The sequence below is a fragment of the Eleutherodactylus coqui genome, chromosome 6 (genome assembly GCF_035609145.1).
Source record: "Eleutherodactylus coqui strain aEleCoq1 chromosome 6, aEleCoq1.hap1, whole genome shotgun sequence".
NCBI classification, from domain to species: domain Eukaryota; kingdom Metazoa; phylum Chordata; class Amphibia; order Anura; family Eleutherodactylidae; genus Eleutherodactylus; species Eleutherodactylus coqui.
In genome coordinates this window covers 184,064,645-184,074,450 of record NC_089842.1, presented here as the reverse complement: position 1 = coordinate 184,074,450, position 9,806 = coordinate 184,064,645, and the positions used below count along the sequence as shown (strand labels likewise).

Genomic DNA, 9,806 nt, shown 5'->3' with positions numbered 1-9,806 from the left:
AAACATGCGCAAATGGTCACTTGTACAGCGGATGCATATATGTTCCCTTTCTTGTCTCCCCTCTCCCCCACTTTCATGGGTAGATGGATAAGGAGGGTCCAAAGAAAATGGACCCGAGGAAAAAATCGAAAAAATGCGTCCTCTGCAACAAAAGGCTCGAGGAGAGCTATAAAAAACCCCTATGCGAGGATTGCTCTGCCTTCACAGATGCACGGGGAAAATTCTCGCAGAGGAGAAAGCAGCATTCAAATCCGATATCCGCTGCATGATAAGGGAAGAGCTGCAGGCTTCCATGGCGTCCCTTCCCCAGGCCCAGCCAGGTCCGTCACGGGTCCCTAAAAGACCTAGACAGACCGAGTCGGCGAGTTCGATCTCCGGTGAATCGCTGGAGCTCCTGTCCGAAGGGGAATTAGAGGACCCACCAGTTCCCATAGAAGACGAGAAGAAATATTACTTCTCATCAAGCGACATTGCGCACCTCATCAAGGCGGTGAGGGAAACAATGCAAATTGAGGAAGATAACCCGCCGAGAACAATCCAGGATGAGATGTTTGGCGGCCTCCGATCTAGAAGAAAGATCATGTTCCCAGTCAACCAGACGCTGCAGCAAGTGATCACAGATGAATGGCAGGAACCGGAAAAAAGGATCACTGTTCCAAAAGAGATCCGAAACCGGCTCGCATTCGCTACCGAGGACGTCCGCCTGTACAGGGAAACCCCCAAGGTGGACATCCAGATCGCAAAAGTGGCCAAGAAGACCCTCTTGCCCTTCGAGGACACCTCCCAGCTATCCGATCCGATGGATAAAAAAATCGACGGATTAATGAAGAAAGCCTGGGAGGCAACATCCCTCACCATCGAGGCTAACATAGCCTCAACCTCAGTGGCTAGATCCATGGCGCTCTGGCTAAACAGGCTAGAAGCCTCCATAAAGGATCGGGCCCCCAGAGAGGAGTTGGCCAGCTGTCTCCCCCTCTTAAAAATGGCTACCGCCTTCCTGGCTGACGCATCAGCGGAAACGGTAAGATACGGGGCAAAAACCGGAGTCCTCAGCAACTCAGCGAGAAGGGCACTATGGCTGAAGACTTGGGCCGCAGACATTACATCCAAAAATAAGCTCTGCGCCATCCCCTTCCAAGGGGAATATATGTTTGGGCCCGTCCTGGACAAAATCCTGGAAAAAGTCGGCGACAAGAGTAAAACCCTGCCTGACAGACAACCTTTCAGGAAACCATCCTTCCCGAAGAGGATGCGCCAGCCTCCTCCCGAAGTTAAAGGGAAAGGGAAGACTGGAAGATGGTCGTACCCCAAGGGAGGTCGGGGTAAGGAAGTCCAACCCTCCCCTGAACAAACAGGGGGTAGATTAGCGGGCTATCTAAGCCAGTGGCAAGGGGTAACGTCTAACCCCTGGGTACTCCGAATAATCGAAGCAGGGTACCAAATTGAATTCCACTCGCTACCCCCTAGGAGATTCCTTATAACCTCCCCGGGGTCCCTACAGGAACAAGGGAACCTCATAAAAGGCGTTCAGGAACTTAAGGACCTAGGGGTCATTACACAAGTCCCCGATTACGAAAGGGGTGAGGGATTCTATTCCCCCCTATTTCTAATAAAAAAACCGAATGGTTCCATTAGGACTATATTTAATCTTAAAGCCCTAAATCAATTTATCTCGTACAAAAAATTCAAGATGGAAACAGTAAGATCCATCGTCCCACTAATAGATCGAGATAGTGTAATGTGCACCATAGATCTTAAAGATGCATATTACCATGTCCCAATAACGGCAGCCCATCACAAGTACCTGAGGTTTGCTCTGCGGGAGGGAGACAAGATCCAACATTACCAATTCACGGCCCTTCCATTCGGAATCTCCACCGCCCCTCGGGTATTCACGAAAATCGTTATAGAGATGGTAGCCTACTTCAGGCGGAATCAGATCCGCATATTTCCGTATCTGGATGACTTTTTGTTGGTGTCAAGGACGGAGAAGACCATGCGTATAGACCTATCCATGGTCTTATCCACCCTAAACAGTTTAGGGTGGATAGTTAACAAGCAGAAGTCCGACTTGAACCCTGGTACACAAAAGGTGTACCTGGGAGTATTACTAGACTCCCACATCCAGGAATCCCGGCTTCCATCATCTAGGAAGGAAGACCTCACCCAAAGAGTAAAATCCTTCTGTCAGGCTACGGCGGTTTCCATTAGAGAAACAATGAAGGTGCTGGGCATCCTGACGGCTTGCATTCAGATAGTCCCATGGGCACAGGCCCATACCCGGCAATTACAAGGATTTATCCTTGCCAACTGGGACAAACGGCAGACATCCCTGGATAAGAAGGTGAGCCTGTCCGCCCGAGTCAAAGAGTCCCTACGCTGGTGGACCTCACAGAGGAACCTAAGCAAAGGTACCTCTTGGTCACAAGAATCTACCGTACCCATCACAACAGATGCCAGCAAAACGGGATGGGGAGCCCAAGTAGCCGACCAAAATCTACAGGGGATTTGGGACCCCCAAGTAGCTAAACGCTCATCCAATTTCAGAGAACTAAGGGCAATCTGGGAAGCCCTTCAGGCGGCAGAACCCCTTATAAAAGGAAGGCATGTCAAAATCCTAACCGATAATATGACAGCTCTGTCATTTGTTCGTCACCAGGGGGGAACGCGACACCCGCACCTGCAACGACTGGCAACAGAGATACTCCGCTGGGCGGAATCCAACGTGCTGTCCCTCTCAGCGATCCACTTAAAAGGGTCCACAAACGTCGCTGCCGACTTCCTGAGCAGACAGAGCATCCATCCAGGAGAATGGGGACTGAATCAGCGAGTCTTCGACCAACTAATCTGCCAGTGGGGAGAACCGCAGATAGACCTGTTCGCCACGAAGAGAAATTCAAAGTGCCAGGACTTTTACTCGCTGAACCCCAGAGACAATCCACGCGGGGTAGACGCCCTGTCCCAAAGCTGGGACATGGACCTAGCCTACGCCTTTCCTCCCTTCCCACTGATCCCCCGCACCCTCAGGAAAATCCAAACCAGCCGGGCGTCAGTCATACTAGTTGCCCCTATGTGGGACAAAAGGCCCTGGTATCCCCTGCTAAAAGCCTTGGCGATCCAGGGTCCATTCCTACTACCAGCCGTAGAAGATCTTCTCCTCCAGGGCCCACTAACATACCCAGGGGTCGAGAAATTGAAGCTAGCAGCATGGATGCTGAAAGCATGATACTGCGTGGGAAGGGACTCTCCCATAATGTAATTACTACCCTAACAAAAAGCCGTAAACCTATCACGATAGCCATCTACGATAGGATATGGAAAAAATTCACAGAGTTCTGTAAAATAGAGCCAGGGAAAATCCCAGGAATTGACATCCCCGTAATCCTGGAATTTTTGCAGGCAGGCCTAGAAAAAGGCCTTAGTCCTAGAACCCTTAAAGTCCATACAGCAGCACTAGGGTCCTATCTAGATTTTCCCTTGGCAGAACACCGCTGGGTGCGTAGGTTTCTCAAAGGGGCAGAACGGCTTCGACCCTTTGTTAGAGAAACCTTTCCTACCTGGGACCTAAATATAGTCTTAACTAGCTTTTGCCAATCCCCCTTCGAACCCCTCTCACAACTCTCCTTGAGGCTGCTCACACTAAAAGTTACCCTTTTAGTTGCCATAACATCGGCTCGGAGAATAGGGGAATTGCAAGCATTACAATGTATTGAACCATACATGGTAATACAAGACGACAGGATTACCTTCAAACTAGACCCAGCCTTCCTTCCGAAGGTAGTGTCAAAATTTCATAGGGAGCAGACGATCACTCTGCCCTCCTTCTGTCAAAATCCCCGTAACGAGAAAGAGAGAGAATTTCATAACCTAGACGTTAGGAGAGCTGTTCTAGCGTACCTAGAGGCCACCCGCTCTTTCCGTAAAAATAATAACCTCTTCATTCAATTTCAGGGGCCGGCAAAAGGAAAGACGGCAACTAAGAGCACCATCGCGAGGTGGATCAAGACCGCCATCCAAGAGGCATATAAAGCCAGGGGTCTCGACCCTCCGGGAAAAATTAGAGCTCACTCCACTCGCTCTCTTTCCTCCTCTTGGGCAGAAAAAGGCCAGGCGTCTGCCGAGCAGATCTGCAAGGCGGCGACCTGGTCGAGTATACATACATTTACCCGACATTACAGGGTTAACGTCCAGTCGGACAAAGACCTGAGTTACGGACGTAAAGTCCTTCAGGCAGTAGTCCCACCCTAGGGCCACGTATAATTTGGTATACTCCATATGTAATGGGGCCGTCGGGATGACGCTCTGGAAGGACACGGATTACTTACCGGTAGTCCCTTTTCCAGGAGTCATCACGACGGCCCATAGTTCCCTCCCCTTTAAGAATAATTTATGTTCTTCAAATGTAAATATGACCGAATAAAGGTAAAATTTGGTTTAGTAAACATTGTCCACCGTAATGATTTATAAGTCACTGAAGCATGGGTGGAAAGGGAGGTGCTTTTAAACTCTTCCTGTCCCTACCTGGGTCAGAGGGCAACCTCCATATGTAATGGGGCCGTCGTGATGACTCCTGGAAAAGGGACTACCGGTAAGTAATCCGTGTCCTTTTCAAAAGCCAATTTTTTTTTTTTTCCTTTTATATAAGGGCTTGTTTTTTGCGTGGTGAACTTTAGTTTTTATCGGTGCCATTTTTCGGTACATAAAGTATATTGTAAAACTTTTTATAATTTTTTTTTTTTTTAATGTACATGGATAACGGCAGGGAGGGTGTTAAAAGCGGGGGGCACATCTCCGATGCACCCCCCTTCCCCGCTGTTGCAGAGGGAGACCGGATAGCGCAAGATCTCTTATGATCTTGCACTATCCCTATGATGTAAAGATACATCCAGTTGCGGGAAGTACCCTTATGGCTTATGGAAGGAAGGGGTTGAAAAATGAATTATTTTTTTTCCCAGAAATTCACAAGAACACACAAGCAGCTTCAACTGTTTTCTTCTCTGCCATCCAGAGACGGGAGGCATCAATGATAAAGGCCCTTGTGTCTACCAGAATCATATCCAGGCACTTGACTGAAGGACATTTGGTCTCACGGCATCCATTACGTCAGCTGCCTTCGACACGCATCCACCTTCACCTCCGTTTGCAGTGGTGTCATCAATAACGAAACTGGATTGCAATGGAGTGTAACTGGGTTGTCTTCAGCGACTAATCCAGGTTTAGTGTGGGCACTGTCAATGGATGTGCTCGTGTCCAGTTTTATGTGGCCCACTGGCTGTGCATTAAACTTTTAAAGGGGTTATCTGGCGGAGGCTCCAGCGACGGGCGGTCTCTCTGGCGGAGGCTCCAGCGACGGGCGGTCTCTCTGGCGGAGGCTCCAGCGACGGGCGGTCTCTCTGGCGGAGGCTCCAGCGACGGGCGGTCTCTCTGGCGGAGGCTCCAGCGACGGGCGGTCTCTCTGGCGGAGGCTCCAGCGACGGGCGGTCTCTCTGGCGGAGGCTCCAGCGACGGGCGGTCTCTCTGGCGGAGGCTCCAGCGACGGGCGGTCTCTCTGGCGGAGGCTCCAGCGACGGGCGGTCTCTCTGGCGGAGGCTCCAGCGACGGGCGGTCTCTCTGGCGGAGGCTCCAGCGACGGGCGGTCTCTCTGGCGGAGGCTCCAGCGACGGGCGGTCTCTCTGGCGGAGGCTCCAGCGACGGGCGGTCTCTCTGGCGGAGGCTCCAGCGACGGGCGGTCTCTCTGGCGGAGGCTCCAGCGACGGGCGGTCTCTCTGGCGGAGGCTCCAGCGACGGGCGGTCTCTCTGGCGGAGGCTCCAGCGACGGGCGGTCTCTCTGGCGGAGGCTCCAGCGACGGGCGGTCTCTCTGGCGGAGGCTCCAGCGACGGGCGGTCTCTCTGGCGGAGGCTCCAGCGACGGGCGGTCTCTCTGGCGGAGGCTCCAGCGACGGGCGGTCTCTCTGGCGGAGGCTCCAGCGACGGGCGGTCTCTCTGGCGGAGGCTCCAGCGACGGGCGGTCTCTCTGGCGGAGGCTCCAGCGACGGGCGGTCTCTCTGGCGGAGGCTCCAGCGACGGGCGGTCTCTCTGGCGGAGGCTCCAGCGACGGGCGGTCTCTCTGGCGGAGGCTCCAGCGACGGGCGGTCTCTCTGGCGGAGGCTCCAGCGACGGGCGGTCTCTCTGGCGGAGGCTCCAGCGACGGGCGGTCTCTCTGGCGGAGGCTCCAGCGACGGGCGGTCTCTCTGGCGGAGGCTCCAGCGACGGGCGGTCTCTCTGGCGGAGGCTCCAGCGACGGGCGGTCTCTCTGGCGGAGGCTCCAGCGACGGGCGGTCTCTCTGGCGGAGGCTCCAGCGACGGGCGGTCTCTCTGGCGGAGGCTCCAGCGACGGGCGGTCTCTCTGGCGGAGGCTCCAGCGACGGGCGGTCTCTCTGGCGGAGGCTCCAGCGACGGGCGGTCTCTCTGGCGGAGGCTCCAGCGACGGGCGGTCTCTCTGGCGGAGGCTCCAGCGACGGGCGGTCTCTCTGGCGGAGGCTCCAGCGACGGGCGGTCTCTCTGGCGGAGGCTCCAGCGACGGGCGGTCTCTCTGGCGGAGGCTCCAGCGACGGGCGGTCTCTCTGGCGGAGGCTCCAGCGACGGGCGGTCTCTCTGGCGGAGGCTCCAGCGACGGGCGGTCTCTCTGGCGGAGGCTCCAGCGTCGGAGGCTCCAGCGACGGGCTGTCTCTCGCGGAGCTCCAGCGACGGGCGGTCTCTCTGGCGGAGGCTCCAGCGACGGGCGGTCTCTCTGGCGGAGGCTCCAGCGAGACGGGCGGTCTCTCTGGCGGAGGCTCCAGCGACGGGCGGTCTCTCTGGCGGAGGCTCCAGCGACGGGCGGTCTCTCTGGCGGAGGCTCCAGCGACGGGCGGTCTCTCTGGCGGAGGCTCCAGCGACGGGCGGTCTCTCTGGCGGAGGCTCCAGCGCACGGGCGGTCTCTCTGGCGGAGGCTCCAGCGACGGGCGGTCTCTCTGGCGGAGGCTCCAGCGACGGGCGGTCTCTCTGGCGGAGGCTCCAGCGACGGGGCGGTCTCTCTGGCGGAGGCTCCAGCGACGGGGCGGTCTCTCTGGCGGAGGCTCCAGCGACGGGCGGTCTCTCTGGCGGAGGCGTCCAGCGACGGGCGGTCTCTCTGGCGGAGGCTCCAGCGACGGGCGGTCTCTCTGGCGGAGGCTCCAGCGACGGGCGGTCTCTCTGGCGGAGGCTCCAGCGACGGGCGGTCTCTCTGGCGGAGGCTCCAGCGACGGGCGGTCTCTCTGGCGGAGGCTCCAGCGACGGGCGGTCTCTCTGGCGGAGGCTCCAGCGACGGGCGGTCTCTCTGGCGGAGGCTCCAGCGACGGGCGGTCTCTCTGGCGGAGGCCTCCAGCGACGGGCGGTCTCTCTGGCGGAGGCTCCAGCGACGGGCGGTCTCTCTGGCGGAGGCTCCAGCGACGGGCGGTCTCTCTGGCGGAGGCTCCAGCGACGGGCGGTCCTCTCTGGCGGAGGCTCCAGCGACGGGCGGTCCTCTCTGGCGGAGGCTCCAGCGACGGGCGGGTCTCTCTGGCGGAGGCTCCAGCGACGGGCGGTCTCTCTGGCGGAGGCTCCAGCGACGGGCGGTCTCTCTGGCGGAGGCTCCAGCGACGGGCGGTCTCTCTGGCGGAGGCTCCAGCGACGGGCGGTCTCTCTGGCGGAGGCTCCAGCGACGGGCGGTCTCTCTGGCGGAGGCTCCAGCGACGGGCGGTCTCTCTGGCGGAGGCTCCAGCGACGGGCGGTCTCTCTGGCGGAGGCTCCAGCGACGGGCGGTCTCTGGCGGAGGCTCCAGCGACGGGGCGGTCTCTCTGGCGGAGGCTCCAGCGACGGCCGGTCTCTCTGGCGGAGGCTCCAGCGACGGGCGGTCTCTCTGGCGAGGCTCCAGCGACGGGCGGTCTCTCTGGCGGAGGCTCCAGCGACGGGCGGTCTCTCTGGCGGAGGCTCCAGCGACGGGCGGGTCTCTCTGGCGGAGGCTCCAGCGACGGGCGGTCTCTCTGGCGGAGGCTCCAGCGACGGCCCTGGCGGGCCAGCGACGGCGGTCTCTCTGCGAGGCCAGCGCGTCTCTCGCGAGCCCAGCGACGGGCGGTCTCTCTGGCGGAGGCTCAGCGACGGGCGGTCTCCTCTGGCGAGCTCCAGCGACGGGCGGTCTGCGAGGCAGGAAGCGGTCCTCTGGCGGAGGCTCCAGCGACGGCTGGTCTCTCTGGCCGGGAGCTTCCGCGCACGGGCGGGTCTCTCTGGCGGAGGCCCAGCGACGGCGGTCTCTCTGGCGGAGGCTCCAGCGACGGGCGGTCTCTCTGGCGGAGGCTCAGCGACGGGCGGTCTCTCTGGCGGAGGCTCATCCAGCGACGGCGGGTCTCTCTGGCGGAGGCTCCAGCGACGGGCGGTCTCTCTGGCGGAGGCTCAGCGGGGGGTCTCTGGCGGGGTCTCTCTGGCTGGAGGGCTGGCGAGCTCAGCGACGGGCGGTCTCTCTGGCGGAGGCTCCAGCGACGGGCGGTCTCTCTGGCGGAGGCTCCAGCGACGGGCGGTCTCTCTGGCGGAGGCTCCAGCGACGGGCGGTCTCTCTGGCGGAGGCTCCAGCGACGGGCGGTCTCTCTGGCGGAGGCTCAGCGACGGGCGGTCTCTCTGGCGGAGGCTCCAGCGACGGGCGGTCTCTCTGGCGGAGGCTCCAGGCGAGCGGTCCTCTGGCGGAGGCTCCCACGGCGTCTCTGGCGGAGGCTCCAGCGAACGGGCGGTTCCTCTCTGGCGGAGGCTCCAGCGACGGGCGGTCCCTCTGGCGGAGGCTCCAGCGACGGGCGGTCCCTCTGGCGGAGGCTCCAGCGACGGGCAGGTCCCCTCTGGCGGAGGCTCCAGCGACGGGCCGGAGCCCTCGGCGGCCCTCTGGCGGAGGCTCCAGGCGACGGCGTCCCTCTGCGGCCGGACGGCTCCTAGGCGGAGGCTCCAGCGGGCGGTCCCTCTGGCGGAGGCTCCAGCGACGGGCGGTCCCTCTGGCGGAGGCTCCAGCGACGGGCGGTCCCTCTGGCGGAGGCTCCTCAGCGCGGGCGGTCCCTCTGGCGGAGGCTCCAGCGACGGGCGGGTCCCTCTGGCGGAGGCTCCAGCGACGGGCGGGTCCTCTGGCGGAGGCTCCAGCGACGGGCGGGTCCCTCTGGCGGAGGCTCAGCGACGGGCGGTCCCTCTGGCGGAGGCTCCAGCGACGGGCTGGTCCCTCTGGCGGAGGCTCCAGCGACGGGCGGTCCCTCTGGCGGAGGCTCCAGCGACGGGCGGTCCCTCTGGCGGAGGCTCCAGCGACGGGCGGTCCCTCTGGCGGAGGCTCCAGCGACGGGCGGTCCCTCTGGCGGAGGCTCCAGCGACGGGCGGTCCCTCTGGCGGAGGCTCCAGCGACGGGCGGTCCCTCTGGCGGAGGCTCCAGCGACGGGCGGTCCCTCTGGCGGAGGCTCCAGCGACGGGCGGTCCCTCTGGCGGAGGCTCCAGCGACGGGCGGCGGCCCTCTGGCGGAGGCTCCAGCGACGGGCGGAGTCCCTCTGGCGGAGGCTCCAGCGACGGGCGGTCCCTCTGGCGGAGGCTCCAGCGACGGGCGGGGTCGGCCCTCTGGCGGAGGCTCCAGCGACGGGCGGTCCCTCTGGCGGAGGCTCCAGCGACGGGGCGGTCCCTCTGTTTATGTGCCCTTATTAAGAACTATGTGGTGCAGCCGTATTTTGATGTACATTAATGATGTGTTGTGTATAGTTAGCGTGAGCTCCGACTGCAGCTTTGGTGGTGGTTGAATTTGTGTTACAGATGTATAG

At 60.4% G+C, this 9,806-nt stretch overlaps 1 protein-coding gene across 1 annotated transcript; it reads left to right on the top strand.

Moving 5' to 3' along the window:
* The first annotated feature begins 255 nt into the window (after positions 1-255).
* On the top strand, positions 256-4,442 carry LOC136633024 (uncharacterized). The gene is made up of 2 exons (XM_066608423.1): positions 256-1,322; positions 2,660-4,442. The coding sequence occupies exons 1-2, from the start codon at positions 266-268 to the stop codon at positions 4,246-4,248; spliced, it is 2,646 nt and encodes an 881-aa protein (XP_066464520.1). The 5' UTR covers positions 256-265; the 3' UTR covers positions 4,249-4,442.
* Positions 4,443-9,806: the final 5,364 nt, after the last annotated feature.

Excerpts from the sequence above, each read along its gene's own strand:
- LOC136633024 (XM_066608423.1), top strand. The coding sequence starts at position 266 with ATGATAAGGGAAGAGCTGCAGGCTTCCATGGCGTCCCTTCCCCAGGCC. Across the intron at positions 1,323-2,659 it reads GTACCCCAAGGGAGGTCGGG|GGGGGAACGCGACACCCGCA; the intron begins GTAAGGAAGTCC and ends GTTCGTCACCAG.